This window comes from Herpailurus yagouaroundi, unplaced genomic scaffold (genome assembly GCF_014898765.1).
Source record: "Herpailurus yagouaroundi ecotype Mexico unplaced genomic scaffold, PumYag 100, whole genome shotgun sequence".
NCBI lineage: Eukaryota > Metazoa > Chordata > Mammalia > Carnivora > Felidae > Herpailurus > Herpailurus yagouaroundi.
The window spans coordinates 69,115,279-69,140,466 of NW_024412391.1; the positions used below are offsets into that span (position 1 = coordinate 69,115,279).

At 37.3% G+C, this 25,188-nt stretch overlaps 1 protein-coding gene across 23 annotated transcripts in view; it reads right to left on the bottom strand.

The window, feature by feature from the left end:
* The window catches only part of ADAM22 (ADAM metallopeptidase domain 22), a 237,791-nt gene that overhangs the window by 112,466 nt on the left and 100,137 nt on the right, over nucleotides 1-25,188 (bottom strand). For all 23 annotated transcript variants that reach the window (XR_005789427.1, XM_040472732.1, XM_040472741.1 and 20 more), the window contains exon 4: nucleotides 2,629-2,695. Coding sequence is in view for 22 of the 23 variants with exons in the window: in XM_040472732.1 (XP_040328666.1) it covers nucleotides 2,629-2,695 (67 nt within the window). In the remaining variant the exon portion in view is untranslated. The remainder of the gene's footprint in view (nucleotides 1-2,628; nucleotides 2,696-25,188) is intronic.

Below are 25,188 nucleotides of genomic sequence, written 5' to 3' on the forward strand. Positions count from 1 at the left end.
CTCTGCCCCTCGCCCGTTCATGCTCTGTCTCTCTCTGTCCCAAAAATAAATAAACGTTGAAAAAAAAAATTAAAAAAAAAAAAAAGAAGAAATTGGAGAACAGATATACACAGAGGAAAAATCACGTAAAGCCATATGGAGAAGGCACCATCTACAAGCCTCAGAGGAAACCAACCCATTTGACACCTTGGTCTTGAACTTCCAGCCTCTAGAATTGTAAGAAAATACATTTCTGTTGTTTAAACCACTCTGTGGTACTTTGTTATGGGAGCCTTAGCAAACTAGTACAGCACATAAGAAAAAAAAATTTTTGAAGAGGTAATAGAAAGAAGAAAAAGAAATACAAAATGTTACAATTTTACAATTTTAGTTGACTCATAATGTACAGTGAAAAGAAAAGCTTAAGAAAATTCTGAGTCATTAGTAAAGAAAAGAGAACAGATTACATTAAAAAGAAACACCCCAATGGGCTAAGCACAAAGGGCAAGACACGAGGGAACCAGCAGGAAAATAACTGGCTACTGACTGAATTGATGGGGCAGGATTCAGAGCTTTCAGTGTGGTTTCTGGAAAAAACCCAGAGGAGAATTTTGAGTTAGGTTTTTAAAGGGACTAGACACAAATGGAGGTGATGGGTGAGATCCCAGTGGTTTTCTGAAAGGGAGAAACGTCTTCTGGCCCAAGGGTTTAAATGCAGGTGGATTTTATTATTTCCCTGGTTTAATAGGGTTGGGGTTTAGGCAACCATCAAACAAAGAAAATGAAATTCTCAGACTGGAAAATCAGCAAAGATTGTGCAGAAAGTCAGTGCTCTGAGTGTTATATATACCCATGGAGCCTAATGATCTCAGAGTGGAGTACGCTCTGTTGATTAAGTACAAGTTTCCTGAAAAGGGACATTACTGGAGCAACAGCAGATGGCTCTTTGCTCGATCTGCCCTCCATGCTCGTATTTGCATTTCATCATTCCACTGACAGGCATAAATAGAAATAGTGAACTGCCTGTTTCTTTTCCTCTTTAATTTAACAATAACAAATACTCTGCATTCAGAAAAGCAACATACAAAATAGGGAAGTAAAGCCAAGCAACGGGAAAGAGAATAAAAGCCCAGAGATTCTAAATCTAGGTAATTTTTTCCAACTATAAGCAACATGGCACCATTCTCCTGTGTCATGCCTGGAAGCATCCTGACGTCCTTTCTGCAGAAAGGCAGTGAAATAAATCAACCAACCATTCCATTTGTCAGCCTTAACAAGTTTAGAATAACTTTCTGGAAGGACTGGCATAATTATTATAAATTAGTTCACTTGTAAAAATTAACACATTTTGTTTTTAATCTTTATCAAAGATATCTATACATGATATAGAAATTTTGCTTATAAAGCAAGATACAATACTGCAGATGTATATGATAGCAAATATACAAAACATTAAAATATAAATATGTGCACAGGGCAAAACAATACTAAAAGAAAATACAATAAAATTAAAACAAAGTTTACCTCAGTGATGAATTTTAGTGAGTTTTCATTTTTATTTTTACTTTTATCTACTTGTAAGTTTTCTAAAACGAGTCTGTATCAAATGTATATTCGGAAAAAGAAAGCAAATATATATAAATGGTATTATAATTCTGACAAGGCAAATAGGTAGTCTGAACTCTTTTCGGAAGAAAATAAACACTTAGCCAAAACTTATAATACTACAAAATGAGCCTAAAAAAAAAAATGAGCCTAAAAAAAACCTTTGGGTGGATCAAAACCTGAGGGTGGAATACCCTCAGATTACATCATCATCAGTAGACCAGAAAAAAATACACATGCCTATGTCTGCAACTGGAGGAGGATTTTATTTACAAGGCATCTCTTCAGAGCTTACTTGACAAGAATCAATATCCCGGGGCACCTGGATGGCTCAGCTGCTTGAGTGTCCAACTTTTGATTGACTATTGATTTCGGCTCAGATCATGATCTCATGGTTCGTGAGTTCGAGCCGCACATCTGGCTCCATGCTGACAGCATGCTTCGGATTCTCTCTCTCTCTCTCTCTCTCAGTTTCTCTCTCTTTCTCTCTCTCTCTCTCTCTCTCCCCCTCCCCCACTTTCTCTGTCTCTCTCTGTCTCTCTCTCAAAATAAATAAACTTAAAAAAAAAAAAGAACAATATCCTGAGATTTCTCTCTCCAGGGATTTAAAACCTCCTGGGACTACCCTGAACACCAAATAAATTTATCATTTTACCAGGGGAATGTTTTTTCCAACTGAATGCAAAGTCACATACCTACCCTGGACCCAAGATTTCACCTTTTGGTTCTCAGGGCTAATCTTAAAGGCAAATTTCAGGAATTACTTTGTGACATATTCTAAATAAGAACCCTTGCATTGTATTAATCCCACACAACCCTTGTATCAATCCCATAAAACATAACTCCCACAATTCCTATAGCACACTAAGAATCTTTTTTCTGGTAACTAAAGGTTTTATTCACAAGTGGGTGATACACTTAGTTGAAAAATGCCAAAATACAGAAACCCCAAAACTGTACATTAGAAGTTTCACTGAAAATTAAAATCATAATATTTTAACAATTTTCAAAAAATCTCCGCCAGAGGGAGACAATCTTACTTACTTTAACTTCCACAGTCTTCCCTCCATGTTCAACATGTCTCTCTACGTATTCAGAGGACAGCAAATCGCTGTAACAGATAGAAATGGTGATTAAAAAGGACCCTGAGAGTGTAAATCACTTGAAAGTCACCAAGTTTACATATATCAGCTTTCTGATTTTTACTCAGATTTGAATACAAAAAGAAAACTTTATAGGGCTCTCTCTGTATCCCTCCCCCTCTCCTTTTGTCTTTCTCTCTTACACACACGCACGCACACACACTCTCTCTCTCTCTCTCTCTCTCTCACACACACACACACACACACATACACACACACACACACACCTGGACTTCTAAAAAAATATGACGTTAAATCACCTGTCACCCATTGCAGCAGAGCTAATGCCACTGATCAAGTTCAACAGGTCTCAGAAACTACCATAAGCACACCGTTATTTGCAAGACATCTTATTCTTCCTGGTTTTACTTTAGTTTTTATTAAATAGTTCTGATTTGCTACTGTACATGACCATTTTTAAAGTTTGATATATTAATCTAACAAAATAATCCTTTCCATCACAAAAAGCATTAAAAAGGGGGCAAAGGAAGGTAGAAGAAATGAGAAGGAATGTGCTTTCAGAAATTTTAAATAATTCTTTTTCAAATCTCTCCTAAACAATCTTCTTGTATAATTTAAACATGCTTACATTATCTTAAAAATGCTTCTCTTTAATTCCATATATATGAAAAAAAATTCCCCTTTAATGGTGGTGCCTCAAGATACAACTACTGTAACAAGTCATAAAGTCTGAAGATTTTTAAAGCAATAAATAAATAAATAAATAAATAATAACATTAAGTAAAAATAATTGTGAAGCTATAAATTTCTAAATGTATTAATAGACATTCAACCAACTAAATAATCTTTTTCACAGTGTTCTGAAGGTCACCATGCCAAAATTGTCCCAATCATTTCAAAAATGTGAATTTCTGAGTACAGAGGTCTGCTGTGATAAGCACCCTGTCTACAGTTGCTTGAAATGTAAACAGAATGATCAAACATGTGTTATATTAACCCAGGCACCATCATCAATTTCCTCCAGCATCTGACCCTTACATTGCCATTTTGGAAACCTATAATCATAGCTTAAGTCCTTGTTTCATATATCTTTGTAATTTATTTTCCTATTGATGTTATGGGGGAGTCAGTTAGGATGCTCTAAGCTGCAAGATGCAGAAAACACAACTAAAAATGGCTTAAACAATCAGGACATTTATATCTTATTTCTTGTTAGAAATTCTAGGACAGGTGTAATGTGAATATGCTTTTGCAAATCTCCAGATGTTAGATGAATAAATCTGGAGTTCATAAAATACATGCAAACACATTTTAGATGTCTTAAATATAGATAAGTACTAGTAAACAAAATTGTGTTAGATGCGCCAGAATGCAAAGGATGTGTAAAGTATAACTAAGAAGATCATGTGTGTGTTACACACTGATAGAAAGGGATGGATGACCAAAAGATACCTAATGTTCATGAGGCACCTGGGTAATAAATGTTCATGATATAATAGATATACAAAAAAGATACTAAATATCCAGGATACACTATACATAAACACTTATTATTTATGAGGTCTTCATTCAATACCCATGGCTTCTCAACTTCCATACTACTGACATTTAGAGCCAGATAATTCTTTGTCTTGGGGGGTGTCTTATACACTGTCACATGTTTAGCAGCATCCCTGTGTCTACCCACTAGGTGCCAGTAGCATCACACAGACACACACGCTAGTCATGACTATCAAAAATGTCTCCCAATATTGCCAATGTACACTCACGGTTAAAATAGCTTTGGTTAAGAAACACTGCTGACATCCATTTCTGCCTCATGTTTTCTTTGCCCCCAAAATACAAAGAGAATTCATGACTGACCATCATGCTAACCAGCAATTTACAACCCCCGACCAAGCATACTGTCCCTGTGTAATTCAGATACTGCAAACGGGTGTCATTAACTTGGACTACCTTTCACCTATGGAGCTTGCCAAAACCTCACCTCTAGTCCTTGAAACCACATCATCAGTAGGGAAGATAGATGCAGCAGAGAGAGAAGCAGAACATATGAACACCGTGTACCTGAGGATTAGCCAGAGCGATTCTTCCATCCAACTTGCACCCTAACCTAAGTGTGCTAACCTACCCATTTCTTTCCTCTTGCTTGTCACCAGGTACTTAAAATTAATTCAGCAAACCATGTGACCTGAAGATTTTAATTTGGCATATGGGGGCTAGGTTGCCTAGTAGTATACTTGTAGACTACCATTGCAACAAAGTAACTTCCCACCAGACAACAAGGCAGCTCCAGAGTTAGCTTGTGTGGTGGCTCAGCACAATTGTGTGACCAGGCATAAGTTCATCCTTCTGTTCTGCCATCAGTATAGTGAGTGATCTGTTCTCTTAACTGGCTCCTATCATGACCCTAACATGGCTACTGCAATTCTAAGCATCTCACACAGATAAAAATATCCCACATTAAAAAACAAACAAACTGTATTTCCTTAAAAGAGTCAGTAAACATCACAAAAAGCCCCTAGCATTCATCGTCTCAAACATGTTTTTCCAGAATTACCTTACTGGGCCTCGACAAAACAAATCTTTTCACTGGGAAATTTGTCTTTGAACAATCAAGTTCTCCTTCTCCCGAGCCTGGCATGTATATCATGACTACCCAAGAGAGAGCTGAATAATGTTAGGGGGAAGGATGGTTGTGGAGAGAGTGTCTGTTGAACATCCAACCAACAGTTGTCTTTCTTTTATTTCTTGCTTGCTTTTTTTTCCCCTTATTATGGGGTTGTCAGATAGTATTTCACAAATCTCCAAGGCCTTCTAACAAAAGTAAAGCCTCATGATAAAAATCTGCCTCAAGCAATACATGTCATTGTGCAAGCATCCACATCTCACCCTCTTAGGCGTGACCATACCCCGAACAGGAGAGATACCAGCCAGATGTCTACAAGGGACTGTCCCTCAACCTTGTATCGGTCTCAAATAACCTCCCCAGAAGTGGGAGAGAAAAACTGCCATACCCAGGCAGAGTTTATTAGCAGAAACTATTCCTTCCCTTGGGAATCTGAACAAATAAATGCATACACACAAAAAAATAATTCAAGGAAAGAGAAGCAGAAAGTCAAAAATGAGCAGGCATTTGAGAGAAACGGAGTTGTGTCGGTGGTGAATACCAGAGGGAAAGCCCCAGATCTCTGCTGCTTAGGTCCCGGGACCCAGAACAGCACAGCCCTGCTGCTGAGTACTGGTGGGATCCTTTCTCCATCAGTCACCTGAGTAAACCCCCTAGCACGAGTGAGATCGAAAGCAACTAGGTACAATATCACTTAGAGAAGTTGAGATAGTAGTAATAATCACAGTAATTTCTGAAAAACAACTTTTGAATCTTCCAAGTTTTCAAAGTTCAAGGGAATATTTTCTTTTCAATTATAAAATCTAGGAATTAAGAGAGTTTATGAGTCACCACATGAATGTAATTACAGCAAAGAAAACTCCCTGCTCAGGAATTATGTAGCTCTATACCTACAGGTATTGTTGGAAGGGGTTCCATGTAATTTGAACTAAAAACAGCCCTGACAATTGGGTTTTGTTTGTTTGCAGTATTGTGGAAGTCTGCTAAGAATTGCTATTTTAATTATTAGGCTGAAAAACTTTATATTTAAAATGTCACTTTTCCTCCACTAAAGCATAAAATCTTGACTACCATCTACTTAGACCCTAAGCAAATTTTCTTGAAGCCTCCTAATTAGAGATAATAAAAATTACCTTAAGTTCCTTTCCTTAGATCGACATTGTTTACAGTTAAGCAGGGATCTATTTAAATAATCTCAAGTGCAGGAAAATGGGGAATCTCCTTAACATTGGGAAATTTTATTTTACTGTAGAGTGAGAAGGTAAAATTTACTCTATGTTAACGGCTTACTAGAAACTGATGTGTGAATGCTAACTTGTGAATTTTGACAGATGAAAACTGAAAATCATTTTCAATCAAATTATAAAGGCCACTTGTTTTACAAAGAAAGTAGGGAGATGTTTTTAAAATTAGAAATGTAGTCTGAGGCCTTTTTTTAAATTTGCATACCTTAATAAGCCTAAAGAAAGCAAAACAAATACAGTGTAAACGTTCTCAGTCATAATAATGATTACTCTTTGTCTAGTGGGCAACTGTCATGAATCAGAGGCAGCTGGTAAAGTACAAAGATTCTGGAGTTTAAACATGAAACTAGTATTTTGACTTCCTATTCAAACTGTCATTTATTTGCTGTGTGACCTTGGTCAAGTTATTTAATCTTTATAAACATAATTTGTCTATGGAGATAATATGAAGTTGGTAGGTATTAAACCAGAATATGTGTGAAATCCTTCCCACACACTGATTCCAAACACCCCATTCCCTATTCACCGTCTCCTAGCCATCTTTCCCTTAAACTTCCACTTAACTCTTTGGCATTTATTTATTTTTAAAGTTTATTTACCTATTTTTTTTGGGGGGGGAGGGGCAGGGAGAGAGGGAGAGAGAGAATCCGAAGCAGGATCTGCACTGTCAGAGTGAAGCCTGACACAGGGCTCGATGTGGGGCTCAAACTCACATACCATTACCTGAGCAGAAACCAAGAGTTGGACATCAAATCTAATGAGTTACCCAGGAGCCCCTGGAGACTTTTAAACAATGAACCCTACCTACTGATTTTTCACTGTCCTTTACCTCCCTCCTGTCCATCTAATCTAACTCATATTCCATGCTCTGTCATGATAATCACCCCCTTATATACACTCTAAACTTCCATACTTCTCTTGCTCTGCTCTCTCCACTATGCTCACTTGGCCAAACCTCAACTGTGGCAAAACTTACCTCTTCCAACAGTCAAAGTCTGTCCTCAAAAAGCAGAATATCCTGAATGGTGATATGTTGAATTTATGACCACAATTATCAAGCGGTCCCTCAGCACAACACTGCCCATCAATCCACTAATCAATTTACTCTAAGAGGACCCTTCCAAGCCTTTCTCTCCAAAGTATTCCTTCATCATAACTCTCTGCTGATGACCTCAATTCTGTATTCACTGAGAAAATGGAGACACAAAAAGACTACTTCATCTTTCCAATCAACAGACCAACTGGCACTCCTATTTCTAAACCAGCCTGTACAAGGATGTCAAAGAGGCATCTCAAACTCAACATGGCTAATGCATAACTCTCTCAGCCAAATCCCAATATTCAATTCTACATTCAAAATGTACCATAGTAATAAATTTACAGTGAAGAAAACTGGGGCATGTCACCTTAATCAAGTGATCAGTTAACATCATCAGTAATGGAAAAAACCAAAATCATGTGCTTCCTGAAGTGATATACTGAGAAGGACATATCATTTACAGTATTCCCACTAAAAATACCAAAGGAAGAAACAAATGAATGAAGAAAGCTGAACAGCATTAGATTTTCAAAATAACGGCCTTAGAGCAAAGCTCTAATCTAAGGTACTACCAGTAAAATGTGACCTCAAGGTCAAGATCAAATCAAAGATGCGTTTGTAAAACCCTTTGTTAAGACCTCAGGAAGACTTAAGGCTGTTTTACCTGGATTATATCACCTATATAAGAGTTTCTAAGATTCTCCAGGGCCTACCTACCAGTAGCTCAGATACACAAAAGAGTTTCCAAGAATCTTAAAAGCACTGTCCTATAGCATCTTAACTCAAAGTCAAAAATAGGGAAGGGCCTCCCCCCCAAATGAGGTGTGGCTATGGTTTTGTCCAATGGGGTAAATCTCGATGAATTCACACAGAACCCACCAACAGAACAACCACCAGCTTTGGTCAAAATGGAAAGTCAATGAAAAATTTTTAGTCAGGAAGCAGACCTAGAAAGATATTTAGATTAAAACTGGGCCCATTTCTTATGGAAAAGAAATGGTGACTCAAACAGTACAGCCAAGAACCACAGGCAACCACCCCCAGGAAGCAGAACAGAGCCTTAACCTACATATTCCCTTTCCCCAAACAGGGGAAACCTGGCTGAGTATCAGAATTTCAATCAACTACATGAAAGCTAGGTACTTGCTATTTCCTCCCTTTTTAAACAAGAGTATCTACTGCAGTCATCCTGTCCTCATCTCTCCCTTTGGAACTTGAGTGTTTGTGGAACAGCTCATTTGTCTTCTCAGTTCAAGGGTCTGTACCTGAGTTACTTCATCTAATAAGCTAATTAAATACCAGAACCTGATTCAGATGATGAGGACCAGAGCCGTGAGCTCAAGTCTGATGCTATAACGGAATGAGATTTTTCAGGAATGTTTGGAGGAATTGAATGCATTTTGCATTTGTGAGAAATGTAAATAATATGTGGTCAAAGGATGGACTGTGGTTAATTAAAGATGCCTAGGGGCACCTGTGTGGCTCAGTCAGTTAAGCATCCAACTGTGGCTCAGGTCATGATCTCACAGCTCTTGGATTTGAGCCCTGCATAGGGCTCTGTGCTGATAGCTCGGAGTCTAGAGACTGCTTCAGATTCTGTGTCTCCCTCTCTCTCTGCTCCTCCCCTACTCATGCTCTGTCTCTCAAAAATAAATAAACATTAAAAAATCTTTTTAAAAAGATGTCTACAAATTATTTGTCACTTCTCTTATAGTCAAGTGGAGACCATTTCTCCTCCCCTCAAATCTGAGCTAGCCCTGTAGCAAATCTAATGAGGCAGAAGTAATACCGTGTGATATCTGAGGTTTGCAGTTTCTACTTTCATGCATGTACAATTCTCCATTTTTCAATCTCTGAATCCAGCCATCATGCTGTGAGAAAGCCTAAGCAACCACATAATAAGATGCTTGTAGAGGACAACCAGGATCCTGACCCGATAGCCCCAGCTGAATGCCCAGCCAATGGCGGCACCAATTTCCAACCATGTGATTGAGGCCATTTTGGATCCTACAGATGTAACAGTGCCCCAGCCAATACTATATGAAACAGAACTGCCTAGTCAACCCACAGATTTGTACAAAATAATAATTTATAAGGCAGTAGGCTGACCGTGCCTGTTTATTCTCATCATTCAGTAATTGTTAATAGTGCACAAAATTAACATCATGTTTTCCTTAGAGCAAGCTCCAAACGAGCCCAGTGTAACTTACTTGGGATAATAAAAACAAAAGGATCATAACATTTTCATATATGACTATAATCCATCCATTAAAATATGGAAACGCCCTGTGGGTCATGGGCCACAATGGAAAAATAGAGATTTCATTTGGTTTCAAAGCTTTTCGGAAGAACATAACTGGGAAAATGAAAAGTTTAGGACTCCAAATTTCATTAACTTACATAAGAGGTATAAGAAACTATAAGCTTAGGGGAAAAAAGAAAACACTCTTCCAATCCTCTCCATTTTATGCATTCCCTCCCTTCCAATTCATCTTCTCTTTTGTTTTTTTGCCCCATTTAATCAAGAATTAACCTGTTAGATCCTTTTTAAAAACTAGTATCTTCACTGAGAATCTTCACTACAGAAAATAGATAAATTTTCTGGACATTCATACCACTGAGAATTAATCATCCATTCTTCAGCCGTAGTTTGTGCCAGAACTGTTGCCTACATCCTCAGTATGTAATAACTAGTATTTAAAATTCCTATTTTGTTTAAAATAAATTAAAGGGAAACAACTAACTTAAAAGCTTACTTAAGATCTGCCTTTTGGATGAAAGTTTCATTTTATTCCTTTCCAAAATGTAAATATGAAGATTCCTTTCCTGCTTATACACTTACAAGAGATTTTCTGTATACTCTGTGCCTAATGGTGAGGCTACTTCAGTTATGCTCAACTGAGGAAGTCATAATCTGATGAAAATTTTCAAGGAGCTTTCAGTGTGCATATAAGGACTAAGACCTTTAGAGTAAATGTGATTAGGTGACAGCTGAATTGGGCACTATTGTTAATATTGCTTATTTATAGAATCCTTATTCCTACTAAGGCAAAGGTATCCAAGCCTGGCTTAGCAGCAGAATCACAAAAAAAAAATTTTTTTAATGCCTGGGAACCACCCCTAACCCACCTACTAAATCAGAATCTCCTAGGCTTATTTTGACATACAAAAAATGTTACCAGGGCATTGAAGTATAATCAGACTAAGTCTACAAATATTCTAGCAAAATAATATTAATATAACAATGTGTTAGTATATTCTGACAATTGTGACTCATTACCCCGCTGAAAGCCAAAGATACTAGGGAACACAATGCAGCAAAGCAATAAAAAGAAATCCCTGGTGAATCTTAATGGCACACAATCAACAGAGGGAGAAAAAAAATGGCCTTTTTTCCATTAAAGCCAAATCAAGGAGTCATTTAAAAAAATTTGGGGGGTACCTGGGTGGCTCAGTAAGTTGAGCATCTGACTTCAGCTCAGGTCATGATCTCACAGTTTGTGAGTTCGAGTTCTGCATTGGGCTCTGTGCTGACAGCTGGGAGTTGGGAGCCTGCTTGGGATTCTATGTTTCCCTCTCTCTCTCTGCTCCTCCCCTGCTCACGCTCTGTCTCCCTCTCTCAAACATAAACATTAACATTTTTTTTTTAATTTTTTTTAAGTTTTATTTATTTTGAGAGAGAGAAGGAGCATGAGTGGGGGAAGGGCAGAGAGAGAGGGCGAGAGAGAGAGAATCCCAACCAGGCTCTGTGCTGTCAGTGCAGAGCCAGATGCAGGGCTCAGTCTCACAAACCAGGAGACCATGACCTGAGCCAAGATCAAGAGTCCAACATGTAACCAAATGAGCCACGTAGGCGGCCCAAGGACTCATTTTTTAAAAAGAAAATTGACAGACTTACTTCAATATTTACTTAGATTTCCCATGAGCACCATAGAAATGAAACGTTTTGGTACTTGTAAAAAGTTGTAATCCTTACATATGGTTCAAATAAAGTATATTAATTAAACATTTCCATTTTTATATTAATTACTTGAAAAGCATACTCAACAATGTAGGGCTAGCCTCAAACTCTCTAATGCCATCTGCCCAATGAACATCTTTACCTTCTTTGTCTCCTTCCTCTCCACTAACCATATTCTGGGAATATGACCATATCCCTCAGCCAGACTCCACTGTCAGTAATAAAGAAGAACTCGCTGCTAAATTCACTGTTCCCCACCCCTACCTATGTGACTTCATAAGCTGGAGTCAAGTGGGAGTCCCAATTCTGCCTGTTCCTAGAAGACAGCATCTACCTACCATCAGCCCATACAGCCTCATCATGGCAATACGCTCCCAAAATATCAAGATTAACCTCCTTCAGGCCTATTACCCTAGTTCATGTCTGTCACCTCATGTCTGTCAGGCTCCCAAAGCATCCCTCATCTCCAGATCTCAAATCCCTTTAGGGCTCTGTCACTTTGTCCCACACTCTCTACCCTAGATACCCTTTAATGATGCCCTCTGGAATTCACCCATGGCCATTAGAAAAATCTCCAGTCTCTTCCTTTAACACTTCCTTCACCATCTTCCTCTGGGAAACAGCTCTTCGCTATAGGATCTGCTTTTCCTGCACCCCCTTAAGTGGGGGCTGCACATCCTTACTAAAGGGATGTGGAAAGATATCCTCCATGTTTCTCATTGCCATGTCATTTCATCCTAGCACATTCCACCAAAAATCACACCACTTTATATCTCCTATCATCAGACTATACCACCTATCACTGATCCTTATAGCAATTTATTGATTCCTGGTCAACTCCCCTCCTGCTGTGGAGATTTTAGCTTCTAGTTTTCATCATACTCTCCAACACTACTCTGTTGTAATTATTGGTGATTTTGATATTTACCTAGGTGACCCTTATAATTCTGCCTTCTCAGCTCCTTGACCTTACCTCCTCTGATGATCTCCTCCATTCCTTCACCTACATTTCACCTACCATATAAATATTCTAAATTCCAAGGCTCTCATTCTCTGAGCAACTTCTGTCCATCTTTCTCCTTCAATACCCCATTTCAATTCTTTGACCCCAGTGAGATCCATAATCCACTGAACTTACTACCATTTCACTGCCCCTCACCACCCTCATGTCTCACAACCTTCCTTGCTCAGCTTCGATTCAATCTTAATATTCACTGCTTTGTAACTTTCCCTACCCAACTTCTACAATATAATTCTCCCTGGACTAAACCAATCCTGATTAAAGCCCTTACAAGCACCAGGCCTACTCAGTGAAAGTGAATGAAGCTGAAGAGCAGCCTATCATCATGTTGACTGTATTCGCTTTACAATGAGGAACACTGACCTCAACGAATCCTTTAAAGCCATCTGGCAACTTCCCTCCTAGTCTAGGAATTAGCTGTCCAGGTAATTATCCAAAGCCAACACCCCTACTCACGCACCATAATCCATCCCTTCTTGCCTACCAAGGGATATGGCACCAGATGTTGTTCCCTTTCCCGCATCATCAAATTCCCCCCTTCTATTAGATCTTTTCCACCAGCACACAAACTCTGTTATTTCTCCCATTCACAAAAACAAATAAAACAATTCTTAACATCATTTCCCTATCCAACTGCTACTACATTTCTTTCTGTCCATTAAGCAAAACCACTCAAGACAATTACCCATAGTCAATATCCACCTTTCTCTCCTCTCCTATCTCTTGAGCACATATAATCAGATTTTCACCACATCACTTCACCAAAACAGCTCTTAACAAAGTCACAAATTACTTACCTTAAACTAAATGTAGAAATCTAATGGCTGATTCCCAGTCTTCATCTTACTTGACCTATAAGCAGCATTTGATACAATTGATCACCCATCCTCTTGAAAATATTTCCTTACATTTCCAACCAGGCACCACACTCTCCTGGTGTTTCTCCTACTCTCTTGCTGCTGTTTCTCAATCTCCTTTGCTAGTTTCTTCCTGTTTCCCCAATCTTTAAACAATGTAGTGCTCTGAGGCTCAGTCGGTGCTCCTTTTCTTTTTATACTTAGTCTTATGGTGATCTTACCTAATGTCTTCTGTTAAATAACAAGTATATGTTGATGACCTTCAGATTTATATCTCCACTTCAGAATTCTCTGAACTTCAGAATAATATTTCCAACCACATAGTAACATCTCCTCCTTATCAAATAAACATATCACACTTAACTATATCCAAATTTAAGTTCCTGATCTTGCTTGACAAATGATTTTCCATAGTCTTCCCACCTTCATAAATAGCTACTCCATCTTTCCAGTTACCCTGGCCAAAAACCAAGGAGTGATCACTGACTCCTCAATTTCTCTTATATACCATATCCAGTTGATTATGCCAACTCTGTTTTCAAAATATATCCAGAATGTGACTTCTATTGCCACCATCCTGGTCTGAATCACCATGGTATCTTGCCTGGATTATAGTAATGCTTAAGATCTATGTGTCAACCTGTCAATATTTTCCTAATCATTTGTATGAAGATGATAACAGTCCCATTTTTAGAGAGAACACACATTAACAGGCTTTTCTTACTCACTGGTAATGATGGTCAAATTTCCCCCCTTTTTTTTGTTGTTGGAGTATAATTAACATACAGTGGTACATTCGTTTCAAGCGTGCAACATATTAATTCAACAATTCTATCCATTATAGTTAGCATCCACCACAATAAGTGTAGTCACCCTCTGTCATTATGCAATGTTCTTACAATATTATTGCTTATATTCCCTATGCTATACTTTTCATGTCCATGACTTACTCTGTAATTAGAATTTTGTACCTCTTAATCCCCTTTATCTATTTCATCCATCCTCCCACCCACCTGTCCTCTGGCAACCACCAGTTTTTTCCCTGTTTTTAAGAGTCTTGGGTTTTCTTTGTTTATTTTTTATATTCCACATATAAATAAAATTATGTATTATTTGTCTTTCACTCTCTGACTTATTTCACTTAACATAATGCCTTGTAGGTTCATCCATGTTGTCACAAATGGCAAGATTTCATTTATTTTTATGGCTGACTAATACTCCACTATATGTATTCATCACTTCTTCCTTTATCCATTCATTCATTGGTGGATCCCTAGGTGGCTTCTGTATCTTAAATCATTGCCCTCCTCTGAGAAAGCAATCTTTCAAAATTTAGTAAAAGTCTTAAAATTCTGATATTCTGGCATTCAAGAATCTAATGAAGGAAAATAGCTATAAATATAAAAGATATTTTATGCCATTTAAAAAATAGTTATTATTTAAAAGCCTAGTGTTGACAAGGCTACTAGGGAACCAGTAGCACACACATTGTAAGCACAGAATTTTTAAAAACTCAAGGAGGGCAGTTGGAAAGTACATCCTGAACTTAAATAGTTTTGAAACTGCAATTCTGTTTCTAAAACTTTAACCTAAGAAAATTATTTTTTTACTGTGTACAGGTGTTTAGCCATAAAGACTGTCAGTATAGTATCATCATGGAGAAAGACTGGAAATAACAAGAGAAACAATTAAATACATAGGGTATAAAAACTTACCACTGAACACTACTAACAAGAACAGGTCATTAAAGATATTAAAAGATGTTCATAGTGTTCATATGAAAAGATGTTCATAAGATGTCTACTTAAGAAAAACTCCAAATTTTGCAAAAGAAAGAAAAACATATAGGTATGAAGGACAATGAAAAAACAAGCACACATTAAAAATGTTGCAGTGCTTACCTCTGGGTAATTAGATTACGGCTACATTAATTGTACTTGTTTTACTTCTACACATTATCTATACTATCTATTATTTCTATAATAAAAATGTATTACATTAAGAAACTAAAGAAATAAGTTATAATTCCCTAAAAATAGGAAACTAAATTTGAAATGTATTTCTCAAAGCGATCACTAAAATTATTCACAAAACAACCTAAACATACAAAAATAGATGAATGGTGGAACACATTACTTTCTATCCAATAAGTAAAAAATAATAAAAGTCAACAAAAACTTTTAAGAAGAATTTGTATTAACTAGAAAAATGCTTCTTAAGTTAAAAAAGAAAAGTAGTACATGAAATTACATTGAGAGAACATGACAATTACATAGATAAAATAAAGCACAGAAAAAAAAAAAACCTGGAAGAAAATGCACCCAAATATTTAAAAAAGGTCGCCTTTGAGTGGTCCTTAAATTTTTTTTAGCTTCTTAAACAGCTTCTTCTCCACATTTCTCAAAAAGAAGTATGCTCAAAATTATATTTCTTTACTGTTTTAAGTTTAATTATTCATAGCAATAATAAAAATAACAGTTAATAATTTTGGGTCCTTACTACTAATTATTACTACTGCTACTACTACTGATCTAATGGCTTCACATGCATTAATTGAATCTTTATAGCGATTTTGGTAAGTGGGTATTATTATTATCTCCATACAGACGAGGAAACTGAAGCACAGAGAGGTGAGTAACTTTATCAAGAGTACACAGATAGTAATAAGTGTAGAGCCAGCATTGGAACTCAGACGGTCTGACTCCAGCGTGCATCTTCTTGACCAACTAAACCCAACCCCCACATGTACTTTTCTTTCCCTTCTCTCATCATTTTCTTCTCTTCTTAATTCATTTTCCGTACATGTCACTAAATTAGCCCCAGACTTTCCCACAGAACTATAAAGCCTTCAGTATGGTCAAACACAACAGGTACTCTATCAATTTCATGTTTCATCTTAGTTGTATTCCTCCTTCACCCTTCTATCCTCCTGCTCATAGATGGACTGATTGCACTCAAGGTCTGTGGCACAGATGTGACCTGTCTTTGTCTTCACCATGATCCTGAGAACCCCCTCTGGTTCTCTCCTTCTTGTAAACCTGTTTCCTATTTCTCATATCTTCATCTTTCTTGGTGTTCTCTCATTTATTTTGGTAGGAGTCCGTCTCCAGTACCTTCCAAATAAAGAATGCATATGATGTTCATTTATTTTAGATCTTGCATGTACATTTTTTGAGAACTCGCATTTGATTGATGGTTTAGATTTGCAAGTACAGAAATCCTTCAGAATTTACACAGCACTGCTCCACTTTCTCTGGTATCTGGCATTGCTAATGAGAAATCTGATGTTATTCTGATGCTGATCCTTCCAATGTGACCTGGTTCTTGTCTTGAGAAGCTTTTGTGACCTTCTCTTCTATTTCTATCCTAAAACTTCAAAATTGTATGTCTTTATGTCGGTCTTCTTTTATTCACAGACTTGGGCACTCAATATTCCCTTTCAATCTAGAAATTCATGCCCCTCAGTTATGAAGAATAATTTTTGTTAATTTATGTTCTGTTTTCTCTCTACTCTATGGAATTCCTATTACTTGGATGTTCAATCTCCTGGATTGATCCTCTCACAATTTTTATCTTTTCTCTCCTACCTTCCACCTATCTTTTGTCCTGTTTTCTGGGAGACAACTTCCCCCCAACTTTATCATTCAACCCTTCTATCGATCTTTATTGTTTCTCATATTTTTGTAGTTGCTTTTCTCTGGATTTTTAATGGCATTTTCTTGTTTCATAGATGCAGTATTTATCTTTCTTATTTTTATTGGGTTGGGTTTTTAAATATTTTCCTCTGTTTCCTGCATATTTTTGTTTCAGCTGAATTCAGTTGTTTGTTCTCATCTCTTTCTTTTTGTTAGATGTTCTCCTCAAGTATCTGATAATCCATATTATATGCTTACTGCTTTTCAAATTTGCTTTTTTCCTCAATTATTGGAATTCTAATACCTAGTATTGACAATATGGGCCCTTCTAACAACAGATGACCCTTCAACAACAAAGGGTTGAATTGCATGGGTCCTCTGAATCGGTAGATTTTTTTCAACACATGTGGTACAATACTGTAAAAGTATTTGCTCTTTCTTATGATTTTCTCAACACTTTATTTTCTCTAGCCAATTTTATTATAAGGATACAGTATATAATACAAGCAACATACAAAACATGTGTTCATCAATTGTTTATGTTTTCAGTAAGGCTTCCAGTCAACAGTAAGGTATTAGTACTTAAGTTTTGAGGAGTCACAAGTTATAGACAGATTTCTTACCGCGTTGGAGGTTAGTGCTCCTAATTCCCATGTTATTCAAAGGTCAACTGTATTGGTGAAAGGAAGTTCGTCAGGATAAAAAGAAACATTCTTTCTTCTTCCTGCTTCTATAGTGGCAGGAAAGCAAATACTAATCTATGTTATTGAACAGTTCTTGAAAACGTTATTTCCAACAACAAATTCTTACCCAGAATCCAGACATGAGGAAGTGTGGTATGTCCCATGAAAGTAAGCATGATGTCTAAAAAGTCTGTAATTCTATTTGGTCTCCTTACTTAAATGTTATTCTATCAATAATATTTAAACATTGTTTTTTGTAAAGCATAAATAATCATTAAAAGAGCATTTCTTGCTGACACTGCTATCTCCTCCCACGTTAGAGATGTAAAACAAAGTAAAACTATGACTGTATTATTTCCCATTATAAAACACAGTTTTAGAGCTTAATATCTTTTTAAGTTAATATAATCTACCTTTGCTTTCAGCACCACACCTTAGCCCAGTTTCCTGAGATATCTGATGGTTCCATTTCCAGAGCTCTTCCCAGGTTCTGCTTCTTACTGAAATTAGAAAGCAGTTTTTCTCCACCCAAGTCAGTCAGTTACCCCTTGCCCATTTTTGTGACATCTTCCAAATTTGTATTGATGTCTCTCATCTACTTTGTTCTTGTGAGTTTATTATGCCCTCACTGTCATTATCATGGAGGAAAGACACATGTGAGGGTTCAGTCGACCCTATCTAATCAGGAATATGCAGGTCATTTTAAATGTTTATATTTTTACATGATCATATAATTTTTATGATGGAAAATTATTTGATTAACCTGAGCCAGGGAAATCTAGAGAATCTGGGCACGAAATAGATACCAGAGAATAGATAATTACATCTCACCATTTGTTTCAAACCCTAGCAATACTTCCTTAACAGGTGCCCTCTGCTCTCACACATTCCATTCTATTCTGTTAGCTGTCATTTCCTTACCTATCATTCAATTCCAAGGGCCATTTCCAGTTAGTGTCAGTCAATTTACAATGACTTTTTATGAGCAAATGGTAATCACACCAAGTCAAACTATTTTATTTTGGTTCCACTAATGTTTCTTCACAATGCCAGAATATTACAATTAATAATGAGTGGTTTTTAAAAATTATACCAGAACTAAATAGCCAGCTGAATTTCATCAATTTCAAACCGTCATCTTTTTTTAAAAAAGTATTTACTTATTTATTTTGAGAATGAAGCAAAGGGGAGGGGCAGAGCGAGGGAGAACGCGAGAATCCTAAGCAGGCTCTGTCCTACCAGAGCGGAGCCCAACATGGGGCTCTATCTCATGAACTGTGAGATCATGACCTGAGTCTAAATCAAGAGTCAGACACTTAACCAACTGAGCCATCCAGGTGCCCTTGAAAACCAGCATCTTGAGATCCTCTTCACCTACACCAGTGATACTATGTGACCCATGAGGAAACGAGTCTCGTTATTTCCTAACCATACTTTCTAAATAATAAATAGGCTCATTCCCCATACTAGTGAAAAGATGATGGTGAATGGATGGTGGCTGCTTCCAAAATTCAAATATGCCCTTCGTTACCGATGTCATGTCACCATTAAAAAGGTTCAAAAAATGTGCTATAGGCTTTGATAGAAACTCTCCTCAAAAGATCTAACATTACTTTGAGCAATAGAGCAGTTATTGTAATAAATGCAATGCCCTCTTACAGGGATACCTTTGAAGGAAACAACTTACCTGGCTGTATGTGTTTTAAAAAGCTTGTTTAAAAAGACTTTCATCAGCTCATTATCACTACTCAAAGTGGCTTAAACTGAGCAATAAATAGAAAACTAATTAAGATCTTGACTCTCTGACCTGATCCTGAGTTACTGTCTATATTCTAAAAGCTAATAATCAAAACAAAAAACTGCAGACATAGAAGCTAAATAGGCTTTGCTCTCTTACGCTCTTAGATTTTACAAAATTAGCCCTAGGAAACCCTTTTAGGAATAAACTTTCTTGTGGAAAATTACTGAAATTTTTGCAGCTGAAAATCTGTAAAGCAGATAAAAGGGGAACAATAGAAAGCATCATATCATAATATATATATATTAGTGGTGAATATCTACACTCCAGACACGGAGGATTGATTATCTAAGGCCTTTGTGTGTGCCACCTCTTTCCATAATTATGTGATGAGCCACCGTATTCTTCTCAATCTAAATTCAGCCACCAACCCAGGAAAAGGGAAAATAGTGTTTTCAGTGTTGTTTTCAGTCATAAATTTCAAATTATGTTTTAACAAAAGAGAAATCAATGCATAATGGTAAGGCTTCATGTTCAGCTACTGGGAAATAAGCAGAGATCCTGAAACAAAATAATGTCTATTATTACAAACATCCACTTGAAAAAGACCCAAGATATAGCTACATGATGTGATATTCCTCCTGATGGGGTTCAGGGCAGGCTGCCCCAAAATATGCCACACTGGCAATAGTGATTATTTTGATTTAAAGCTACTTAAGAAACAGCCAGAGAAAGAAAGTCACTCTGGCCCTCCTCTATGACCCTGAAAGTAGGAAATGGATCTTCCATGTGAAAGGTACCTTCCCTGTACCAGAAAATAAAGAGATATCCTCATCACCAGAGACAAGGAATTTAGAACTGAGATACTGTATAAACAAACCCTGTTACTTCTTCGTGAATTTACTATTCCAAGCCCAAACTTCTTTGTCTAGTCAATTCTTCACAAATTTATTGTTTCTTTGTCTAAAAGATATTAAAACTGTCTGCTCTGGTCACTTCTTTGAGTCTCATATTTCTATGAACTCCCATATGTACAAAATTAAAATTTGAGTTTTTTCTGTTCATCTGTCTTGTGTCACTTTAATTAATAGACCAGCCAAAGAACCCAGAAAGAGAGAAAGGAAAAGATTCCCCCACCCTCCTCTATTCTCCCATGGCTCTATCTGGTTTTGGCTCTAATTTTAGGTTTCAGTATCAAATGAATTAGGCATTTGGGGAGAATGTTTTAATAAAATCTAAGCATTTCTCTTGCCTATCAAATAAAGAGAATGGACAAAAAAGAATCTATGAATATTCTATGCAGATGTACCAAGAAGTATAAAACTATGAGAGTTAACAGGGACTCTATAAATATTAAAAAACTTCAATGAAATGAAAGGAAGTTGAAGTTGAAGTTGAAGGAAGTTGAACTAGGGATTGTACAGGACTAAAGGAATATTTCCCAAAGCTCTGTCAATCATATGTGGATCTTCTCATATGCAGATTCCTAGGCTTTGAGGAGTCAAACCAGGGCTGTGAAAGCCTATGAGGATGACTGGCAATCCAAACAGCAAGTAAAACACTTGTCATGGAGAGAGGCCGGAGATCAAGAAAACTGGGTTATTACAGTTCAAGAAGAGAGAACAAAACGATGTGGGGAAGAACACAAAACACCTAAAAAAGATATATGCAATAGAAAGAGTACATAATTAAACATGGGAAGGGTTAAGAAAAATGCAAGAGGGAGCCTCTTTCCCTCCAATATACCTTGTTTTCATGTTGGAGCAATGGCACAGGATTCTCTCTTGGATTCCTACCCTTCTGCCTATCTGAAGAAATGAGCTCACCTGGTTAGGAGCAATCCTGGTCCATGTTTCTGAAAGGTGTACAGTTAATCTTTCAAAAGTTTGTAAACACTAGGACTGCCTCTCTTTCCCTCCCTGCTCCAGACCAATGTGAATATAGAGATTGTAAGAAATCATATCTTCTCTACACACCCACATCTTTCCTAAATACCAAAGTCTAGACTTTCCAGGAGGAAATGGAGACAGGAAGACAAATAGGATCATTTGGCCTTCTCACTAAGGCATGATGTTTTTCAACTGTCTTATCAGTAAGACGGTAATCCTTTGCTCTCCAAATTCCTGCCTATCTCTCAGTGTTTCCAAACTTGGGCAGGTCATGGGAAACCTGTTCCAAGCAAGGTCCTGAAAACAAAGGATGACCAAGCAATAAAAGTAATGGAAAGAAACAAAAGATATGCCTTTGATATTTGCTGAGTTTGAAGAAACAACAGCATATTCCATTATAAAAACCCTACAACTCAATGAGTGGAGGACTGGAGTACTGATTTGAACCCAGAGAAACAGTCAAGTAAAAAAAAAACAACTGGCTTTGGGGCGCCTGGGTGCCTCAGTCGGTTGAGCTTCCGACTCCGGCTCAGGTCATGATCTCACAGTCTGTGAGTTTGAGCCCTACGTCAGGCTCTGTGCTGACAGCTCAGAGCCTGGAGCCTGCTTTGGATTCTGTGTCTCCCTCTCTCTCTGACCCTCCTCTGTTCATGCTCTCTCTCTCTCTATCTCAAAAATAAATAAACATTAAAAAAAATTTTTTAAACTGGCTTTAATTTTTTTCCTTAATGTTTTTTCCTTAAAAAACAATGAATTGCCTGATTTTTTTATTTAGAACATTAAGATTAGGAACTATTTCTCACTACTAAAGTGAATACATTGGATGTAATGATAACCAAGGTCTTGTTCAACCTAAACGTCTGACATTGATTTATTTTAATTCATTTAAAAAGAGATCAGCTGAATGGAAGTATGAGCAAAGAGCCACTGAGGACAGTTCCGCGTGATGAGCACTGTTAACATAAGTATGCAGAAGAAATGTTATGTTTATAGAGGAATCTCACATGTACCCAAAGGACAGCACCCCAGAATGGGTCTGGAAAGTTCTGGGGGAAGACAGCAAAATGGTGCTAACAGAGCAAGGATGTTTCCAAGAGAAATTTGTGGAAAAGCTGAGTCTGGAAGGGAAACAAAGACTGGAAGAAGGGAGGGCGCTATGGTGGGGCAGGGATAAATTCCCAATGGCACAAGAAAGCACAAACTGAGAGAAGCATGAGAGGACGTGATCCCCTCAGGGTCCCCCAGGAAACTCAAGAACAGCTAGAGTAAAGCTGCATGAGATGGATACTGGAGTGAGAAAATAGGCACTCTCACAAGTTTCTAGTGAGAATATAAGTTGTATACTCCCTTTGACTCAGCAATTTTACTTCTAGAATTTATCCTACAGAAATAATCCTAAAGGTTCAAAAGAATATGTTTACATGACTTATGACAGTACCAGTTGTTACCACAAAAAAACTAAAAACAACCTAAATGGCCCTCAACAGAGAACTATTTAAGAAATTGCAGTAAATCCATCAAATAGTAAACTACACAGCCCTTCTAAAAAATGAGGCAGCTCTCTATACATTAATATGGAAACGTGGGGCACCTGAGTGGCTCAGTTGGTTAAGCATCCAATTCCTGATTCCGGGTCAGGTCATGATCTCACAGTGGTGAGATCAAGCCTGGCATCAGGCTGCACTGGGCCTGGAGGCTCCTTAAGATATTCTCTCTCTCTCTCTCTCTCTCTCTCTCTCTCTCTGCCCCTCCCCCTACCTTGTAAGCTTGCATGTGCTCTCTCTCAAACAAACAAACAAACAAACAAACAAAATAGAAACATATCCAAACATATTGCTAAGTGAGGAAGGAAATGTCAGAAGTGACTTTTAATACATTTAATATGCCAACATCTATGTAGAAAATACACACAATTATATACGTAGGCATACCTCATTTTATTGCACTTCAGAGATAAGGCATTTTTTACAAATTGAATGTTTGTGGCAACTCTGCACTCAGCAAATCTGTCAGCTCCATTTTCCAACATCATTTTACAATGATGCTTTGTATGCCTCTGTCACATTTTGGCAATTCTTACAATATTTCAAATCTTTACCATTATTATTATTTTTGTTATGGTGATCCGTGATGAGTGATTATGATTCACTGAAAGCTCAGATGATGGTTAGCATATTTTAGCAATACAGTATTTTTTAATTAGGATATGTATTTTTTTATTAGACACAATGCTATTTCACAGTTAGGAGACCCCCCCCCCCCATAGTGTAAATGTAACTTTTATATGTGCTGGGAATCCAAAACCTTAATTTGATGCACTTTATTGCAATCCTTACTTTATTGCAGTGATCTGGAACCAACCCGCAAGATCTCTGAAGTCTCCCTGTATGTGTGTACACATATTAGCATATGCATGTACACACAGGCTACCTCAGAAAGGACACTCAGTAAATATAATAATGAATGCTGCAGAGAGGGGGAACTGGCCAGCTCTCTGGAGAACAGGGATGTAAAGGAAACTTTATTTTAAATTCTGCACCATATGTCTGAATCTATTTAAAAATAAACATATTTTAATTCATAAAATAATTTAGCAATAAAATATGAAATTAACATCCAAGTATGGTTTTTAAAAATGTAAACATAATCCCTTGTGTTCAAAAGAATATGTGTACATCATTTATCACAGCACCATTTGTAGTAATAAAACACTGGAAGCAACCTAATAACCCTTAATAAAAAGAAAGCTTTTACGTGAATGATGGCAGCTGAGGAGGAGTCTAAGGAGAGGGAGCATTCGTTCAGTGAGGGGAGATCTGAAAGAGCCAACCAAAGTGAAGAGCAATAGAGTTTAAAAGCAAACAGAACAGTTTAAGAGGGAGGAAGGAAATGGGAAAATTAGGTTTTTTCCTCAGTTTACCCCAAGGAAAAGAAATAATGCATGAGAGCATGAAAACTATCACAGAGGGCCTCAATTAGGTTGGAAAAAAAACATGCAAAATCATCAGAGTGTGAAAATCGTATTGAAATTTCACATATTGTGCTAAAGATTCTGAAAAAAATGCAATATTTGATAATCTGATCAAATGGCATCATTTAGGGGTTGGATTTGTTGTTGTTGTTGTTGTTGTTGTTTGTTTTTTTGTTTTTTAGTAGCAAAGACCCAGGGTATTTGTTTTCATGGATACCCAGCTACCTTCCAAAGTTCAGAGTGAAGTGAGCAAAGAGGACACTTCAAATGGTGGGCAGGAAATGGACCAAATGAATGATGAGTGAAACAAACACACCAAAGTTGCAATAAATGATATATTTGGAATAAGCTCAATTAACAGAGAGCTTCAGTTTCACATCTAGCAGGTTAAACCTCACCCAGACATATTCTGAATTTCAGTGGATATTTAAAAATGTATTTTTCAAAGGCAAAGGTAAAAATCTAACAACTGATCATCTATGTCAAAATAAAAAGAACATGGTAACAACCTTATCCCATGACTCCCCCCCACTAGACACAATATGTCTGGTCTGGTAAAGCCCTTTCACTGGTCAACAGGAAATGATATTACATGAAGGGCCAAACTGGGATGCCTGGGTGGCTCAGTCAGTTATGTGTCTGACTCTTGATTTCAGCTCAGGTCATGATGTTGCAGTACGTGAGACTGAGGCTCACGTCAGGGTCTGCAACAACAGTGCAGAGCCTGCTTGGGATTCTCTCTCTCCCTCTCTCTCTGCCCCCCCTCCTCAAGCATGTGCATGTGCTTGCTCTCTCTCAAAATAAACTTAAAAAAAAAAAGGCCAAGTTAAAAGC